Genomic DNA, 18,265 nt, shown 5'->3' on the forward strand with positions numbered 1-18,265 from the left:
TGAGTGAATCTACGTGGGAAATGGACTACAGAAAACAGACTTCACGGCTATTCGGGCGCCATAGACTTCAGGACTTCAAATCATATGCTACATAGTTTTCTGTGTCATCATATAGTTTCCACAACATGTTACCATCCAAGTTTAATGTGTCAACAGTTTTGGTTCTAAAAAGAACTATTACACCTAAGTAAATCTAGGACAAGACGCAGAATAAGTTATATGTGCCTGTAAACTTTCCAAGTTACATGACTGGGTGCCTATGTTAACAAACATAGGTCATAGAATGGACTTATGAGGGTTTAAAGTGAAGTGACATTCAGCCAAGTAAGGTGACCCATACTCAGAATTTGTGCTCTGCATTTAACCCATCCGAAATGCACACACACAGAGCAGTGAACACACACACACACACACACACACACACACACACTGTGAGCACACGCACGTCCTGATTTTGCCAAGTCCGATGTGTTCCTAGGTCAACATATTTTGTTGACCCTGGAACAACATTTTACTCCAAAAATATATATATAATATATATAAACTATAAGGTTATGTACATTGTATTTTACATTTTGAAGTCAAAAAGGATGACATTTCTAAAAGATCAAATCAGGAAGCCCAGGTGTCTGAGACATTAACCTTTTGTCTTCATACACTTTGTGACTTTAGGGCAGGGTCCCAAGTTAAAGGAAGCTCAAGGCACAGCTGTGCCTTTGTCTTTTTGGTAATGTGAAGGTATGGGCCATACTGTCAGGCTGACTGAAGTAGCACCTATGCATTTGAATGACACTGTTATGCTGATGAAATCAAGGCTGGGAAAATGTGGGCTGATTCCTGTACTTCAATTACATGCTATAGGTTAGATTGTCTCCACCTCTACTGTATGTATCCCTCCCACTAGAATGTATATAACTCCAAAGTATCATTGCTTTGATTAGACTTTTTGATGACTACAGCGCCACGCAGTGCGTTCCTCAAGCGCGATTACCCAAGAGTCTCCTGGTCTTCGAGTTTCCAACAATATGTATGGGTAACAACTTGTTTTTCATGCGTGATATAGTGTGTTTAGTATTTCATTTGACTTTGTCTTGATGAAGTGTGAATCTGTTGGTATCTTGAACCTGATCTTGAGTGGCTGGACAGAAAATGAGTCATTTGTAACATTTTCATATATTTCATAGAGCATATTCACTCACATAAATTCATCATAGCTATAAAATATTTAAGTGAAATCTAACATTTTTCATGATAAAAATCTAAAATCAAAAATATAAAGCTCAACATGCAAGACCTCAATGTGGTGTGCTTGCTATCTAAAAGGGCAGAGATGTTATTTACACCACTTAACCAGTTTGTTAACTTGAACATTTATATAAACATTAAATCACATCCCTGCATTAATGCCATTTATAAACCCTAATCAAAGCCTGAAGAAGCTGATCTTAGTAGCCCAGGTTAATAAGTAGTATGATAGGAGGGACTGTGTTATCACTTAAGTTGTTTAGTGATATGAGAAAGTAAAACCAAACCAAGAATGATCTCCTTATGATCTCACATATAATCTTATTTATTCACACTCGTGAGAACAGTGTTGATGTGAAGAATTAAGAAACAGGATAAGGTACATAGATTGACTAAGATTCACTAAATTTCAATTTTCTGGGTGTGTGTTATGTAAAAAAAAAAAAAAGCCTTCCATGTTTTCTGACATGTTTTGTCCTCTTTTAGCATCCGTGTCATACAGAGATGAAGTTCATTTGTTTGACTGTCCTGATTATTAGTGGAGCTACATATTCAAGATCAGGTAAATATTTGAAGGGCTGAAGTGTGTATTCATGTGTAAAATAAAGAGGGAAGGAGATTTAATAAGTAACTTATGTTAGGGACAAAGTACAGTGTAGCTGTACAGGCTAGAGATAAATTTTGCAGTAACATCTGGTGCATTATCCTTTTTGCAATGATATTTTAAATCTAAACAAACAAATGTACAAATATTACAAAAAGCCACATGACAAATAATCAAATCCATAAGTGCACGCAGAAAGATTTTAGCTTAATGTAATTAATGAATCATCAGCTGAATGAACACAGAGCTGAAGTATGAAAGATGAACAAATGTCACTTTAAAATGCTTTTTATTTTTTGGAAAAGTGTCACATGAGAATGATTGTTCAATGTATTTTAACTGTTGTAAATCCATAGAACACGTAACCTTTTTGACATGCAGTTCAGTTCTGCTCCCTTTCTCTTTTACAGAGAACAATAATTTCGTGCGACCTGCAGATCCTGTATTTGCTTTAGCTGGTGAAGATGTGATTCTGCCCTGTTCAGTCAAATTCAGCCTCAATGCTGTGGACATGAGAGTGGAGTGGTCTAGATCTGATCGGAACGACTCAGAAGTAGTGCATCTCTATGAGGATCATGAAGACAGAAACACAAATCAGAGTCAGTCCTACAGAGGGAGAACAAAACTGAATCATGAAGAATTACACAGAGGAAACATATCACTCAAACTCTCATCTGTCCAAGTCTCTGATGAAGGACGTTATAAGTGTTCTATTCAGTCCGAATACAGGTCTGGCGACACCACTGTTAATTTTACTGTTGGAGGTGAGTAATTGGTGGATGTTTTCATTTATTCGTTCTTAACTGCTGGGATAATAGGACAGTTATTGGGTTATTTGGCAACTGTGTGTGTGTGTCAAACAACCTGATATTGAACTCTTGGGTTAAAAAAATAATAATAAGTCAGCAGTTTTAGAGTGTGATATGGTTTTTCAAAACAAAAACAGGTTTACTAAAAAAAATGTTGGTCTGTAGTTGTAGGACGTCCTCCAGTGATCACTGTAGATGGATTTGATTATACAGGACTACTTCGTCTAAAGTGTGAATCTGAAGGTTGGTATCCTGAACCTGTTCTTGAGTGGATGCTAACTGAAACAACCTTTTTGAGTTCAGAAACTGCAGAGACACACAGAAATGAAAACGGATTCAGTGTGAAACACACTGTCACTGTATATGAGAAGCACCGCAAGATTCACTGCAGAATCAGACTGAAGAATCACAAGCTGGATACACTGATTATCACCTCAAGTAAGCACTGTTTTTATGATTATTTTATTCAGATGGACTGAATAACTGATTATCAATTCAGTGCTTTAGGTAAATGTGTACTATACATTTACAAGTCGTTACTGTGTATGTATGTTATATACCACAATCACATTGCTTACATTATTAATCATTTTTAATCAAACAGAAATAAATGTTTGACTGGACAGTGTGCTCAGTGTAATTCATTATTTTGATTTACAGGTAATATGTTTCAACTTTGGAGGAAATCAGCCATCCAGTTTCCAGTCATAGTCGGGCTCGGTGGTTTTACTGTAGTACTGATAGCTGTGATCATTCATAAATACATAGGTAAAACTCTTGTGTTTTAGCTTGAGTCACATGTTTTATGCATTTCTTAGTCCACTTGCAGTGGTGTTTCTAAGAGATTCAAGATTCAATATTTTTATTCGTCACATATAAAATTATATATAGCATATATAACCAGCAGTGAAATGTGAGTCAGGTCCGCTCCATGGACAGTGCAATTATTAAAGAAAACAACACGGATGAAAATATACATAAATATAGTTATCTAAAAATTAAATAAAAGTAAACAATAAAAATGTAAGAATAAAATATAAAAAGATGTATATTGCATGGAAGTAAACTGTAGTCTTAAATATTAAGATACACAGGAATGTACAAGAGGCAAATGTGCAAACAGGTTTACACTGTCAGTGTGTCAATGTGAGGTAGTGAATGATGAATATCTTACTGATAAAGTGAACATTAAGTGGAGATATGAAGATGTTAAGAGGCTGGTTTAGAGTTGAGGAGCCTGATGGCCTGGGGAAGAAACTCCTCCTGAGTCTCTTGGTTTTTGCCATCAGGCTATGAAAGCGCTTACCAGATGGCAGCAAAGTGAAAAGATGGTTACTGGGGTGGATGGAGTCCTTGATCATTTTAACAGCTCTGCTTTTGCAGCGTTTGAGGTAGATGTCCTGCAGAGAGGGGAGAGCAGACACTGAAATGCGCTCAGCTAAGCGCACAACTCTCTGCAGGGCTTTGCAGTCTTGACTGGAGCTGTTCCCATACCACACTGAGATACACTGAGTCAATGCACTTTCTATAGCCCTGAATAGAAAGTTTTCAGGATTGCTGGTGAGACCCTGAATTTCCTCAGCTGTCGCAGATGGTACAATCTTTGTCTGGCTTTATTAACCTGTATTTGAATGTGAGTAGTCCAAAGCCCCTTTCACACTGCCATTCCGGCAAATACAGGGGTAAAGTGTTCCTGTAATTGTTCCCTGGTCGCTAGATTTGGCACTTTCACACTGCCAGTGATGACCCGGTATATGTGCGTGCTTTCACACACAACCCTTGAAGATCCAGTAACGACACGTGACATCAGCGCGTGACGTGTAATGTACGAGTCGACAACGCTTGGCACGTTATACTTTAACTGAAGCAAGCAAACGATCTCGTGTCAGCGCGGAAAGTGAGGAACTAACTGATCTCTGCTTCATTACAGTTTGCACATATGTTTTCGTCTCGAATGTTGATCTTCCTTCAAAACAGCCGGTAAAAGAGTCGCGCGATAACGCGCGTCATCACTTCGATACGGAATTAGATCTGGCTTTTGTTCACACAGCGCTCGTTCCGGATCGATTACCGCAATGTTACTATGTCCCCGACCCGGGTTCAATTCGGTAATCAATTCCGGGTTGCTTTCACACAGAAGGTGACCAGGCAATGTTACGGGAACATTGCGGGTCCGACGTGCAGTGTGAAAGGGGCTCAAGTCAGGTCCTCTGAGATGTTTACACCAAGGTACTTGAAGCTGCTCACCCTCTCCACAGGGGTCCCGCTGATCATAAGAGGTGTATACGGCCGCTGCTGTCTCTTCCTGAAGTCCACAATCAGTTCTTTAGTTTTGCTCACAGTCAGAGAGAAACAGTTGTTCTGGCACCATGATGTTAATTTCTCTACCTCATCCAAGTTTGCGGTCTCATTATTGTTGTGAATGAGGCCCAGAACCACAGTATCATCAGCAAATTTGATTATAGATGTGGAGCTGTGCGAAGACATGAAGTCATGTGTGTAAAGAGAGTAGAGCAGGGGACTCAGGACACAGCCCTGTGGGGCTCCTACGTCCAGGGTGACGGAGTTGGAGGTGTACTGGCCTACTTTCACCACTTGAGGTCTGCCAGTGAGGAAATCAAGAATCCAGTTGCAGAGTGAAGAATTTAGGCAGAGGTCCATGAGTCTAGAAGCTAGCTTTAAGGGGACTATAGTATAAAAAGCTGTGCTATAGTCAATAAATAGCAGCCTTATGTAGTTCCTGTTATTGCTGTCAATGTGTGTGAGAGAAGAGTGCAGGATTTAAGAGATGGCATCATCAGTGGATCTGTTTGGGCAAACTGAAGAGGGTCCAAAATATCTGGTATGGAGGAGCAGATGACGTTTTTAACCAGTCCCTCAAAAACCTTCGTGACTATTGAGGCCAACTGGACGATAGTCATCCAGACAAGAGGGTTCATTGTTCTTAGGCACAGGGATGATGACGGATTTTTTGAATGAGGTGGGAACCACCGATGTAGCAAGAGACTCATTAAAAATGGATGTAAACATGATCAGCGCAGGACCGTAGATCACAGAAAGAAATCCCATCAGGTCCTGCTGCTTTCCTTACATTCACTCGCTTTAGAGCCCTCCAAACCTCGTCCTCTGACACGGTGATCACATGATGATCACTGATCTGACTCAGATTGCTTTCAAAGCGGCCGTAGAAAGTGTTTAGCTCGTCAGCCAGGGACGGATCTGCTCTCACCTCTGCAGAGGATTTATTTCCAAAGGCACAGATGGTCCTTAGTTCTTGCCACATGCGTTGGGAGTCATTGACCTTGAAATGTGACTCTATGCGTTCCCTGTTTCTGTGTTTGCCGGCTCTTACTGTGTGTTGGAGAGCATAGCACGATGCTTTGTACTTGCTCATGTTTCCTGACAGAAGACCGGCATTGTAAGCAGCAGTGCGTTTGTTTATTTCTGCACGGATTGATCTGTCCACCCAAGGTTTCTGATTTGAGAATGTCCTTATAGTCATTGTATCCGTAGCTTGTTTGGCTAGCATGTTTACAAAGCTTAATGCTACATCTGTGAACTCGCTGACGTCAGATAAACTTGCGCGAAACATGTCCCAGTCTACGTCATAAAGAGCAGCCTGTAGCATGGCTTCTGATTGGGCGGACCATCGCGTCACCACCCTCTGCACCGGGGGATCTTGAACAAGCCTTTGTTCATATTCCGGTGTGAGTAAAATCGTCCGATTTGCCGAAAGCCGGAGTGAGCAGGGGGGCAGGGTTTCATATTTTATTGAAGCACCCCTGGGCGCCGCCATTGGCTAGCGTACCCCCACCTGCTGTTAGCATTCCATTAATTCCCAATCATTTTGCCGTCACTTTGAAAGCGAATAACTTACATCTGAGGCGTTTAAAGACTCCATTTCAAAAATGAAAATTATCCAACATACTGATGTACATGCATGCGATGTGATGCTTTAATGAATGGCAGTGGAGACCGACCCAGAAGAGAAGAAATTGTTAAATAAAGTCATCATTTTTGTTGTCTTGCCACATAAAAAGTATTCTCGTAGCTTTATAACATTACAGTTGAACTGCTGATGTCAAATGGACTATTTTAAGATGTCTTTACTACCTTTCTGGGCCATAAAACATGTCAGTTGCGTTGCTGTCTGTGGAGGGTCAGAAAGCTCTCAGATTTAATCAAAAGTATCTCAATTTGTGTCTGAAGATGAACGAAGGTCTTATGGGTTTGGAATGACATGCAGGTGTGTAATTAAAGAACCAAATGTTTATTTTGGGAGCATTTCTGTATTTAATTATTTTTTATTCTGTCAGAAAAAGTCAGAATTACCATATAAATGTATTACTCCTGGTGAAAACAACTGTCCATATCTATTTAATGTTGTTTTGTCTTTATTCTAACTTTTTTTTTCAGTACACAGAAAACTAAAGACTGAGAACAGGAAAATACACCATGGTCAGTTTTGTAGCGAGTGTTTCTTTACATTAAACTCATATGCACAAATAGCTGTGGATTATCACTTATATAGTTATGAACTCTGCTTTGCTGTGCAAAACAATGAACACACTTTCTATTTATTTATAAATACAATGAGAGAGATTTCATATATTTTGATAGTTTTTTGTTTGTTTTTGTTTTTAGAACTTGATGAACTTTTGCAGAGTCAGAGGATACCAAAAGGTGAATTTTGTTTAATATAGCCTTATGAAATTATTAAAGAATGAAACAATGAATGAATGCACAGTGCATATATGAATTCTTATGTGCACAAAGTTCGTTATAGATTACTTTGAGGTATGTCAACTGATTTTGTGTTTTGCTGGTCTTCAAGTGGTGAATAATATTTAAATCTGACCTCATTGTTGATTGTTCATGTTATAAACCCTTTATAACTTAATACTTGTTTTCTGTTTCTAGTGATCACGCATTTAGAAACAGACATGGGTGAGTAAAAAGTACTAATGTTTTTATATTTCTATATACTTTTATAGTTAGGTAGAAGTCAAACTGTCACTGTATAAATAAATGCAGTCAAATAGTTCAGATTCCTAAAGATCATACATGTAATGGTTTGTATGTGCCACAACATCAAACTATACAATTGTGATGTTCTTGTTGGAGTGTGAAGAACTGTACTGTATTTACACCACAATATGCATATTACATCACTTTGTTGCAGTTTCCACAAATAAGAATAATATCTGCCCATACATTATAAAGGCAGTAACTGTGAATGTTACTTTTAGAGGAAGAAGAAGAAAAAAATCCATTGAAATAATACTTTGTGCTTTTGTGTATTGTACAAACATAACTGAAAATATGCTGAAATGTTTTAAAAAACAAAATATGCTTCTATATGCTTCTGAGATTAGTACTAAGAGTTTTGAAAACAGCAAAAAAAAAAAAAAAAATGGTCACGAGACATTGCATTCCAGAATTATAAACATTATTATTCTTAATGTAATGTGCTTTGAACATTAGGATTAAGTAAGTGTCCCTATGCAGAATCTTTTTTTTCTTTATAATGATTCCTTGCTATATGTTATAAAACCAAACATTACTGTTGTTTTATTATACATTGGTTTGTAAAGCTGAATGTTCAATGTTTCAACAGTGAATGCAACTCTGGGTGAAGACTCAACTAATGCATGTCTCATTCAAACTAGACATGGGAGAGAAGTGATATATGACGAAACAGAACAGTAAAAGGTAAAGATGAAGGCAAAATTACAAGTTTGATGAGAATGATCTTCATTATGATGAGATGGATGGATGCTCCCTGAAGTGTATTTTTAACTATTACACTATAACTGTACTGAGTGGGATTTAGCTTTTAGGCTTTTAATGAGAAATAGCTCCTGCTTGGTTTAAAATCTCCTCTGATCACTGATAATCTGTGATAATTTCAGAAGTATTATCCTGGAAATTGCTAATTTGGAAATGATTTAGTAAGTGCATGTTATAGTAATATTAAGCAGCATATGATTTAGGCTATAAACCTTTAAATGTGTGATTAATGTATTGATTTCTGTGGTTCCACATCTTAAATTTATCTGACCCATATGGAAAGCACTGAATTTTGACCATTGAGGTTAAGGCAGTGTAAATCTGTAATTGATGATGATGTAAAATATTACATACAATATTATGTTTAGGTGATTCAATTATAAACTATGTGTAATTTTAAATTTGTGTAATAAATATCTACAAGGCAATACTTTACAATGCATGTTTATGATCTTAAGTAAGTTTACTTTGAGCATGTAAATGTAATAATTAAACATGAATAATACTTAAATGTGATGCTAAAATACAAAATGTTTCTATTGTTCTGTTTTATGAAGGTCTATTTCTAATCTTGCCACACGGTGGCGCTAAGTACTTATTATTTAATTGGTAAACTCTTGATCCAGTGAATTTAGGCTCTAGTCATTGTCTTACTTGCTGTCTGTGTTTATACAATGAGGCAAAAAAAAAAAAAGAAGAAGATCATTCTGAAACTAATATCTTCTGGGGTTTTTTTTGTTTGTTTGTTTTTTTGTTTTTTTAATAACCCATCAAATATATATTTTTTAGCCTATGAAATTTGTATTAATATATTTTAAATTTGTATTAATAGCCTATATTTTTAAACCCCACCTGCATATGTGTCAGAAAACACACTTATAAAGTATTTTGATTTGATTATTGTGATGAACGTCAGTGTGCTGAGTGGTTTCTAGATGATAACTTACTGCTTCAAAACAAAGGTGTCTGTCATACTTTGATCTCTATATAGCTCTTTCCCTGACACATTATCATTATTATTAATATTTCAAGTATAACCAATAGTGTGATGCTTTTTATTGTAATTGTACCTCTCATTGTAACATGTGACCCTGGACCACAAAACAATTGTAAGTTATTTTTTTTTATTTTTTTTTTATTGAGTATTACATATGAATTAATAAGCTTTCCATTGATATATTGTTTGTTGGGACAGGACAATTTTGACCAAGATACAACTATTTGAAAATCTGGAATCTGAGGTTGCAAAAAAAAAAAAAAACATAAAATAAAAAAATTGCCTTTTAAGTTGTCCAAATGAAGTTCTTAGCAAAGAATGTTGCTAATCAAAAATTAAGTTCTGATATATTTATGCTTGGAAATTTACAAAATATCTGAATGGAACATGATCTTTACTTATTCACAGACTAATGATTTTTGACCCACAGTGTATTTTTAGCTAATGCTACAAATATACTCCAGTGACTTTAGAGTGGTTTTGTGATCCAGAGTCAAATATTTGTCATTACAGTACATAGAATTTTACATTGTAGCTCATAAAATTGACTGTCTGGTGTGTAGCGTGTGTGATTATAAAACATGCTTTTATAGACTTTTTATTTTAGCACCTTAAACTAGCACCTGTCTCTATGAGATGTACACTGTAGAAATATGCTTTTACAATATGTTTCCTGTTTTAGTCATCCATCTTTAGCTGTGTGAGTCACCTGATACAGCAGTTGAGTTAGTGGCTGGGTGTCTGTCTGCTTGAAGGGGCATGCTAATCTATCTCTGAATGAACAGAGATACAGATATTATCTGACAGCTGCTGATCACACTGAACTGAGGACTCACAGCACACACACGGGACGTCTGGACGGGCGATTCAGAAAACTGTTGCATAAGTAGAACATCACACTGGACAGGTCGTGTGTGTGAACACGTGATCTGCTGAAGATGTGCATAAATTATATCATTGTTATGACTACAAGGCCTTTTGCTTTATGTATGTTTTAGTTAAACTATGACATTTTTAAAGTCATCTCATAGCTTGAAAGGTAATTTGTGCAACTTTTATCAATATTGCATTTCAAAAGTCAATGTTATCGTATATAGTTTTGAATTGCCATATAAAGTCATAAGAAATAGGAACAAAATAATGGAAAATTTTTAATATTTAAAATAAATATATATATATATATATATATATATATATATATATATATATATATATATATATATATATATATATATATATATATATATATATATATATATAGTATTTTTATATTTCCTCACTTGTGATACTTTCACTTGTGGTCCTACACTTATGTGAATACATTGAAATGTTTACATAAATGAAGCAAAATCAAAAACACAATTCCTAATCAAAATTAACCAAGCACTGTTTGTCTAATCTAATAATGCATGAAGTATGGAAAACAAACAGGATTAATCTCATACATGCATCTGTACATGTGAATGTAGCATCCTGTCACCTTTCAGGGGGGCTGATGACAGCTAGGTTGTTTTGGAAAGAGGAAGGACCATCATTTGCAGGTTTAATCATCTTATGATGCTCAGAACTATTTAAGAGCTGATGAAAGTGTGTGTTGACAGAGAGCAGCTTCCTGACCACCTCGACACATGTGAGAGAGAAACAAGAGAGCGGCAGGTGAGTGCATCTGGTTAGAAACAACAGAACATGTAGGATGGAAATTATTTGTAATGTTTTGTAATGTAGTTGCAATTATGCCTAAAAGTTATACTCATTTAATATGAATTATACATGTTTGCATAGGCTATATTAATATAAGGTGTGTGTCAACAGCTACTGTATAATTATAATGCTTTAATAATCATACAAATTCTATGACAATAACAAGTTCACTTTACAGATATATCAATAATGGTACAGGGGAACATAGTGGAATTACTTTAAGAGCGATTTATTTATTTATTTATTTATTTTAGATGATAAAAACTATTTAAAAAAAAACATTGACAGACAATCAGAATCAACTTAAAGAGTGCAAGCTAAATCTGCATTTTAAGCTCTAATGTCCCTTGGTGTGAACGCTAATATTATATGCAAAGTTATTTTATCAATCTTTGTGTACAGGACGTTAATGTGAACTTTAGGATAATTGACTTCATTCATCTACTAAAAATCACCTGGTTAAAAACATTTGCAAGATGCAGATAAGACACTTGCTTTTGCATCTAATGCAAGATATTTAGACAACTTTAGTCTCCAGATCTGGTTCAGGCCATTGGACCAACTGCAACAGAGAAAATGTGTTTTGAACACATTTCCTGTGTTGCTGAACAGTAAACAAGCATTGAACTCTTGTGTGTTTTATCTAATAAAAGGAAGAGTCTGACTTCATGCACGTTCTGCTTATTGTGCACTGACCTTCATCTAATGAGATTAAATGAGAAACCCTCTTGAGAGCAGATTACAGGGGGGCTTGATCATTATAAAAGGGATTAAAGGAACCTCCTTCGTTATCACATGTCTGGACACTGGGATTTAATCATTATTAGACACAGTCTTTTCATCCGGTGACACCTAGAAGCTATTTCCGGTTTGATTATCATAAAATGTAATATTTATAATAGGTTTTTGATTAATTTTTATACATCTTTAGTGGAAATGCAATGCAACTGGAATATCTTGCACTGCATTTCCTCTACAGATTAACAAAAGAATAGTCTCATCCCCTCGATCTCTCACAGATCATCATCGATTCAGTGGGCAGTGCTTGCTATTGGTCTTGTGAATATGGATGTCTCCAAGCCTAAAGCGATCAGCAAGGTTGCTACACGGGCCATGGCGCCTGGCACCCCCCACAAGGGCCCGCCCAAATTCAAACAGAGGTCTACACGCCAGTTCAAGAGCAAGCCACCCAAAAAGGGTGTCATTGGGTACAACTAATTTTTATATTATTTATTAATTTGGATCTTTTATAGATTTGCATGTTTTATCTGTGGTAATGTCATTGTTGTTATTCTTAGATTTGGTGAAGATATTCCTGGAATGGAGGGATTGGGAACTGGTATGTACAATTTCTAGCCAAAACAATATTATTATATACTCCTCTTTATATATTTAAGTGACTTGAGATTATGTGTAATCATATTTTTCTCACAGATTTTAACGTGATCTGTCCGTGGGAAGCGTACAGTCACCTGGAGTTACACGAGCTTGCCCAGTATGGCATTATATGAGGTCACTTCCTGTACCCACTGAACAACATCCTGCACCTTAATATTCCATTTAAATATGAATATTCATACAGAAATATCTTTGGTTGATGTTTGGTCAGTGATGTATGACAGCAGTCATAAATCAGCAATAATGAACTGGATGTTAGTTGATCTACCTCTTCAAATTTCCTGTAGAACTAGACTTAATTTGCTCTGTCGCGATGCTAATTTCAGATAACCTTTTCTTACTCTGGTTTTACTTTATTAGTATTAGTGGTTTTACAGTATTGTCATACTGACATGAAATGGGCATTTTAGGTGTCCGCTTTTACTTCCGTATAACCCTGCCAATATAAAGGTAGCATGAGCTGTGAATTTTTTTTTTCTTTTTGATGTTTGTTTTCATTTTGTCAAGTTGCAAATGTTGAAAATGAGTTTGGATTCTGTGGGGTGTCAGTGTCTGCCCATAGCAGCTCTCTGTGAGAGTTCGGCCCAGTTTACTGACCCTGTGATGCTGGAGAGCCATACAAGAATGAGTCCGGCTCAGTCCCAACAGTGCAGAAAAGGTTTGGACATGAAATAAAGTCTGATTATTTTCATACGTTCAGGCTATATGAGTGGTTTCTCAGCCTCTGGTCAAATACAAACTGAAACATTATGCAGTCGGTAAAAGCAAGAAGTGGTTTTAATACAGTTTTTTTTTTTTTTTTTTTACAATACAATACATTAACATGTGCTTAAATTTTTAGTTATTGAAACTATTTACACAGAACATGCTTTTGCATTAAAAAAACATGAGATGCGAGAAGCAGGGTAGTGGAATGTAAACCTTTATAACGTTGAATCATGTGTGAGACGCTGCGAAAAACGCAATAAATCGGATGTGTCAGTGCTGAACTAACCTTTGACTATAAGTATTTTATGTCAGGTTTCCATTCCTAATAGTTCAGTGGCACATCTTTTTTTGTAACTAAAGAAATAGCAGTGTTTAGAACGTGAGTTATTTAAGTTTGACGCATGCACAATGTTGCAATCTACTAAGAGTTGCATGCGCCAGCTGTTTTCTTCGAAACATTAGCAAGCTTTCCGGCTAGCCTTGGTTATAGAATCATAAATGTTAGAAAGATTATTTCATTAAAACAAACAACAATTACACATATTTTAAATGTTTTATATTGTACAAAATAAACACCCATTCTCGAATATTTTCCCACTTAGGCCTACGTATAACGCTAACTATTGATATGTTCATCTACATGACGGAAATTAATAATGTTCACTATAACGCCCCTAGTGTTGCATTAAAAACTGTGGTCGAAGTGTCGCGAATATTGTACTTTTGACCAGCTTGACCCACTAAAAATGGGTATTTAATGAAAACAATGAAAGCCAATTAAATCCTTGTAATGCCTTTAAGATTTTACATGCTATCGTGAAATTCCTGGACTGTTTGTCTCCAGAATAAACAACTTCACATTTCCAGATGTTAAATGTTAAATGAACTCATTAAATACAGGCTGGTTCATAATCCACATGGCACAGTCTCCTGTTATCGGGAGCATCTGAATCCATTCATTGCAGTGATTGTAGGTACACATCATGCTGAGCTCTGCTCCACCGTATGCTCTGCAGCAGACGGGCCGTTATGAACAGAGTGAGTATCTGGACGCCCAGCACAATGATGACTGCCGTAACAATCACTCCGCTGTGCTGCTCGATCCAGCGCCAGATGCTGCCCAGACAGCCGCCCAGGAAGATCACGCTCTGGGCCGAGAACTCGTCCAGCTGTTGGGCACCGACTCCACACTGGCTGTTCCACACCGTCCCGTTCTCTAGGGGGTCTATGCAGCATGAGGGGGGCACTCCGCACGCCTGGACCCCTGGAGCCGAACAGTTGAAATACCTGTGCCAGAGAAACATACACCGGTGAGATTCACTCGAATGAGAATGACATAAAGCTTTTTGAGTTGAGGGTAACTGAAGTGTGTGATTTATTATTGCAAAACATTATTGCGAAAATAAGTACATTTGTGATTAATTGATAATGTTGGGGTGCATGCTTAAACATTGCTGCTTGGTTTCCAAGGTGTTGTGACTGGTGTTTAGCATGTTGTTGTGTGGTTTCTAGATCTTTGTTTACTAGTTGAAGCCAAAAGAGTTCATGCAAAACTTGCTGTCACGCTAGGATGTTGCCATGTGATTGCTAAGAGGTGCCGAGTGTTTTCAGTGCATTTCCAAGCCACTGTTGTTTACTGGCCCAAATCTCTCAGATATTCTGGTCTCTAGACAGAGCTGCACACCTTTAATGTAATTCCATAGGATTTTACAGTTTTTTGTTGTCCTCTAAGAGGTGTGAAATGTTAATACTTGCTAAGCCTCTGTATTAAGACTTGGATTCCAAAATGTACGTACTTACTGCTAATATAATATTAATAACTGTACAATAATAATAATAACAATAATAATAATAATACTCATATTATTGATAATTTCATTAATAATGATAACTATATTAATAATAATAATAATAATCATTATTATTATTATTATTATTATTAATTTTAACAATAGTAAAATATGTTATCAATAGTATGCATATTTATAATACTGATGATAATGATAATAATAATAATAATAACTATTGCAGAAAACATTTTAATTATTTATATAACAATGATGGTGATAATAATAATATTTATTATTATTATTATTATTATTATTATTATTATTATTATTATTATTGGTAATGATGGTAATAATAATAACCACTGCAGAAAACATAATAATTATTTATATAATAATGAACTATAATTATTATTATTTTAAATTTGTATGATTTAATTCATGATACATTTTCATCAAACTCCCACCGTTCCTCCAGTTTGTGAAACCCTGGATTAAGATAAGCACACTACAATAGAAAAATGACACTTCACCTTTAAACTCGAATGAATACAGCCATTATTTGTCTATAATGGGTAATCGTAACTGGGATTGCAAAATGAGGATCATTTTGTGATAAAATGAAATATATTGGAAAGTAGTAAAGGGACAATTATATGAAAAATCTGAACAGGATTAAAAACAACAAGCAGGCCAAACTATGAGTCCAGATTCCACTGGAAAGCATTTAATACTGGAGAGGCTCTTCAGTACAAATTAGCTTGTATAATCCTTGTATTTAACTTTGGACCACTTCAGTGTTGGAAATTCATGAAATTGCTCATGATGTCAGCCCCTCTCCCGATTTCCACTCACACATTGATTTCCCAGTCTCTGTAGGTATCGGCCCCGCAGCACTGCAGGCCCGTCTGGATCTCATCAGTGATGAACCTCAGGTCCAGGTCATCCTGGTACCGCACCATAGCGGCCAACATGCCCGAGCGCAAGTACTCCACGATCTGACCCTGCAGACTGTACAACACGACGGCCACCAGTACCTGCACCACCACCAGGACCAGGACTGCAGCCGAGAAGGTCTGAAGCAGACACATGTTCTCCCGCAGCGCCCCCACACATCCCATCAGGCTCAGCAGGGCCAGAACGAGACCCAGGAAGCAGAAGAGCAGCATGGGGTCCGTCCCGATACCGCTGATCTTCTCCTGAGCGAAGGACTCTTTGTTGATCAGGCCCCAGAGGCCCACGACCAGCGTGACCAGACCAAGAACAGTGAAGAGCAGGTTACTCGTGACCAGGAGATACTTGAAGATGTAGTCGCTCCAGCTGGACGGACTGAGAGCTCGTGAGGTGAAGATGTTCCTTGATGAAGCTCTGGTTGAGTCTTCATGACTGGATAAGGTCGAGCTCGTCTGACTTCCTGAACTGTCCTGCGTTCCCAGATACGAGACAGATGAGGCAGCTTCTGCGTTTCTTACATCTCCCTGGATGGTAATAAGAAGGAGAAAGTTGATTCATTTGGTCAGTTGATTACCGCAACACAGTCTGAGTCAGATTCACTAAACAGTTGCATTGCATTAATAATAATAATAATAATAATAACAACAACAACAACAACAACAACCACAACAAAAATTTAATTAAATTAAATATTAGATGAAAATTTACATACAAATGAAAATTTTAGATTTTTACATTTAAAACTACTAAAACTGAAATATAAATATATAATATAAAAAATATATAAATATAAATATTTAAACTACAATTTAAATAAATGTCAATTTTAAAATGTTTTTTAATGCAAAAAAAAATGAAAGCAAAAAACAAATTAAATAAGTGTTAATAACATTTTATTATTATTATTATTATTATTATTATTGTTAATAATAATAATAATAATAATAATAATAATAATAATCAAAATGTAAATAATATTAATTATTATAAATGTAATTAAATATGGATTGAATAAATAATAATAAAAAAGAATAATAGGAGCAATGATGATGATGATGGTTGTTATTATTATCAATAATAATACGTTTTAATTATTCAAATAATTTTATAAAGCACGCTTGGTCGGTTGAATACATTTAGACAGTTTGGGCCAAATTTATTAAACATTTTACATAGTATTACTACTAATAATAATAATGATATATTTATATTATTATTATTATTATTATCATTATTTATAATTTTTAGTTGTTATTATTAATTCATTGTAAATAATCAAACACTTTTGCAACACTCTGAACCATATCGCTAAAAAAATAAATAGTCAGTTTGTTGCTAAGTACTTTGTTACCGGTCCTGTCCTAAACATATTATTGGTGGAACCAAGAGTTACCTTGCTCAAATAAACTGAACTACACTATTAACAGACACAGTTAATTATTTTCCATAGACAAAAATGTTGTTTCTTGATGAGATTAATGTTTAAAAAGTCCAAGCAACTGACAAGTTTAGCCAGTAGAAATTCAAATAAATTAAACTGAAAGAAACAACACTACCTTTGAAATAAGAGGCTTGTTTTCTCCATTCTGGAAGTGATTCCTCTGCTCCCAGAAAAAGAGAAATCTCCTAAAAGACGGAAACCGCCCCATACCTCCCAAATACCGGGAGTGGACTCTCTCTGTGCTCCAGATTGTCAGACAGAGATGCTGGTCGACTGAAGGGCTAGAGGAGACAGAGAGAAGGGAGTGAATCACAGGGAGAGCGGGCCACAGCACGGCATTCCAGCATCATGTGAGAGTCACAGTACTGCAGATTAGCAGGTCAGGGTTTGAACCGGCCCTGAGGCTCAACCACACAGTGTGCAGCTCACGGGAAACACTAAAGCCTTAGCAAGATCACTGCTTCACTGCTTCACCACTCACACACGTCTGAGCATTAGTTTATAGTCACAAGAACAGTGTTGTTATGGTTAACTACAATATTTATATTTATCTTTTAAATGAAACAAAATAGAAAATAAAATATAGCAATGTTTTTGTTAAATTACAATTAAATAAAATTAAAATAGAAGAGATTAACATTTTAGAAGCTAAAAACTTAAATTAGAAGCATTGCATTCAATGTTTCTCTAAATTTAATAAATTAAACAAAATAAAATAAATGACAAATATTGCCTTAATTAAATTAAATAAAATAAAGGGATATTGATAAAATATAAACAATATGAAATACGAACACATATAAAATATAAATATTTCTAAAATAAAAAAGT

General features: G+C 35.9%; 3 protein-coding genes across 6 annotated transcripts; 2 read left to right on the forward strand and 1 right to left on the reverse strand.

Annotated features, from left to right (window-relative positions):
* Window positions 1-924: 924 nt before the first annotated feature.
* Window positions 925-11,065, forward strand: LOC127952424 (butyrophilin-like protein 10). Of its 4 annotated transcripts, XM_052550855.1 has the most exons (10): window positions 926-1,027; window positions 1,732-1,807; window positions 2,260-2,613; window positions 2,824-3,096; window positions 3,319-3,426; window positions 7,075-7,116; window positions 7,303-7,341; window positions 7,579-7,605; window positions 8,276-8,370; window positions 11,047-11,065. In XM_052550855.1, the coding sequence occupies exons 1-9, from the start codon at window positions 950-952 to the stop codon at window positions 8,365-8,367; spliced, it is 1,089 nt and encodes a 362-aa protein (XP_052406815.1). In that variant the 5' UTR covers window positions 926-949; the 3' UTR covers window positions 8,368-8,370; window positions 11,047-11,065. The 4 variants fall into 4 exon arrangements, with proteins under 4 accessions (XP_052406817.1, XP_052406815.1, XP_052406814.1 ...); XM_052550857.1 differs by lacking the exon at window positions 11,047-11,065 and having other exon boundaries at window positions 925-1,027; window positions 2,962-3,096; window positions 8,276-8,876; XM_052550854.1 differs by lacking the exon at window positions 11,047-11,065 and having other exon boundaries at window positions 928-1,027; window positions 8,276-8,876.
* pde6ga (phosphodiesterase 6G, cGMP-specific, rod, gamma, paralog a) lies at window positions 11,047-13,237 on the forward strand. Its single transcript, XM_052550860.1, has 4 exons — window positions 11,047-11,101; window positions 12,166-12,354; window positions 12,445-12,485; window positions 12,581-13,237. The coding sequence occupies exons 2-4, from the start codon at window positions 12,212-12,214 to the stop codon at window positions 12,655-12,657; spliced, it is 261 nt and encodes an 86-aa protein (XP_052406820.1). The 5' UTR covers window positions 11,047-11,101; window positions 12,166-12,211; the 3' UTR covers window positions 12,658-13,237.
* A 72-nt stretch (window positions 13,238-13,309) lies between these two features.
* On the reverse strand, window positions 13,310-17,720 carry LOC127952425 (tetraspanin-10). The gene is made up of 3 exons (XM_052550858.1): window positions 17,550-17,720; window positions 15,895-16,517; window positions 13,310-14,539 (listed from the first exon to the last, which is right to left on the reverse strand). The coding sequence occupies exons 1-3, from the start codon at window positions 17,640-17,642 to the stop codon at window positions 14,209-14,211; spliced, it is 1,047 nt and encodes a 348-aa protein (XP_052406818.1). The 5' UTR covers window positions 17,643-17,720; the 3' UTR covers window positions 13,310-14,208.
* Between the last annotated feature and the right edge of the window lie 545 nt (window positions 17,721-18,265).

Source organism: Carassius gibelio, chromosome B3 (genome assembly GCF_023724105.1).
Source record: "Carassius gibelio isolate Cgi1373 ecotype wild population from Czech Republic chromosome B3, carGib1.2-hapl.c, whole genome shotgun sequence".
Taxonomy (NCBI): Eukaryota; Metazoa; Chordata; class Actinopteri; order Cypriniformes; family Cyprinidae; genus Carassius; species Carassius gibelio.

What these genes read in the sequence shown, in the direction of transcription:
- LOC127952424 (XM_052550855.1), top strand. Translation starts at nt 950, where the DNA reads ATGACTACAGCGCCACGCAGTGCGTTCCTCAAGCGCGATTACCCAAGA. An exon ending in TACACTGATTATCACCTCAA is followed by an intron (nt 3,097 to 3,318) that starts GTAAGCACTGTT and finishes TTTGATTTACAG; the next exon opens with GTAATATGTTTCAACTTTGG. An exon ending in GCATTTAGAAACAGACATGG is followed by an intron (nt 7,606 to 8,275) that starts GTGAGTAAAAAG and finishes ATGTTTCAACAG; the next exon opens with TGAATGCAACTCTGGGTGAA.
- pde6ga (XM_052550860.1), top strand. Translation starts at nt 12,212, where the DNA reads ATGGATGTCTCCAAGCCTAAAGCGATCAGCAAGGTTGCTACACGGGCC. An exon ending in CCCAAAAAGGGTGTCATTGG is followed by an intron (nt 12,355 to 12,444) that starts GTACAACTAATT and finishes TGTTATTCTTAG; the next exon opens with ATTTGGTGAAGATATTCCTG. An exon ending in AATGGAGGGATTGGGAACTG is followed by an intron (nt 12,486 to 12,580) that starts GTATGTACAATT and finishes TTTTTCTCACAG; the next exon opens with ATTTTAACGTGATCTGTCCG.
- LOC127952425 (XM_052550858.1), bottom strand. Translation starts at nt 17,642, where the DNA reads ATGGGGCGGTTTCCGTCTTTTAGGAGATTTCTCTTTTTCTGGGAGCAG. An exon ending in ACAAGCCTCTTATTTCAAAG is followed by an intron (nt 16,518 to 17,549) that starts GTAGTGTTGTTT and finishes ATTACCATCCAG; the next exon opens with GGAGATGTAAGAAACGCAGA. An exon ending in AGAGACTGGGAAATCAATGT is followed by an intron (nt 14,540 to 15,894) that starts GTGAGTGGAAAT and finishes TCTCTGGCACAG; the next exon opens with GTATTTCAACTGTTCGGCTC.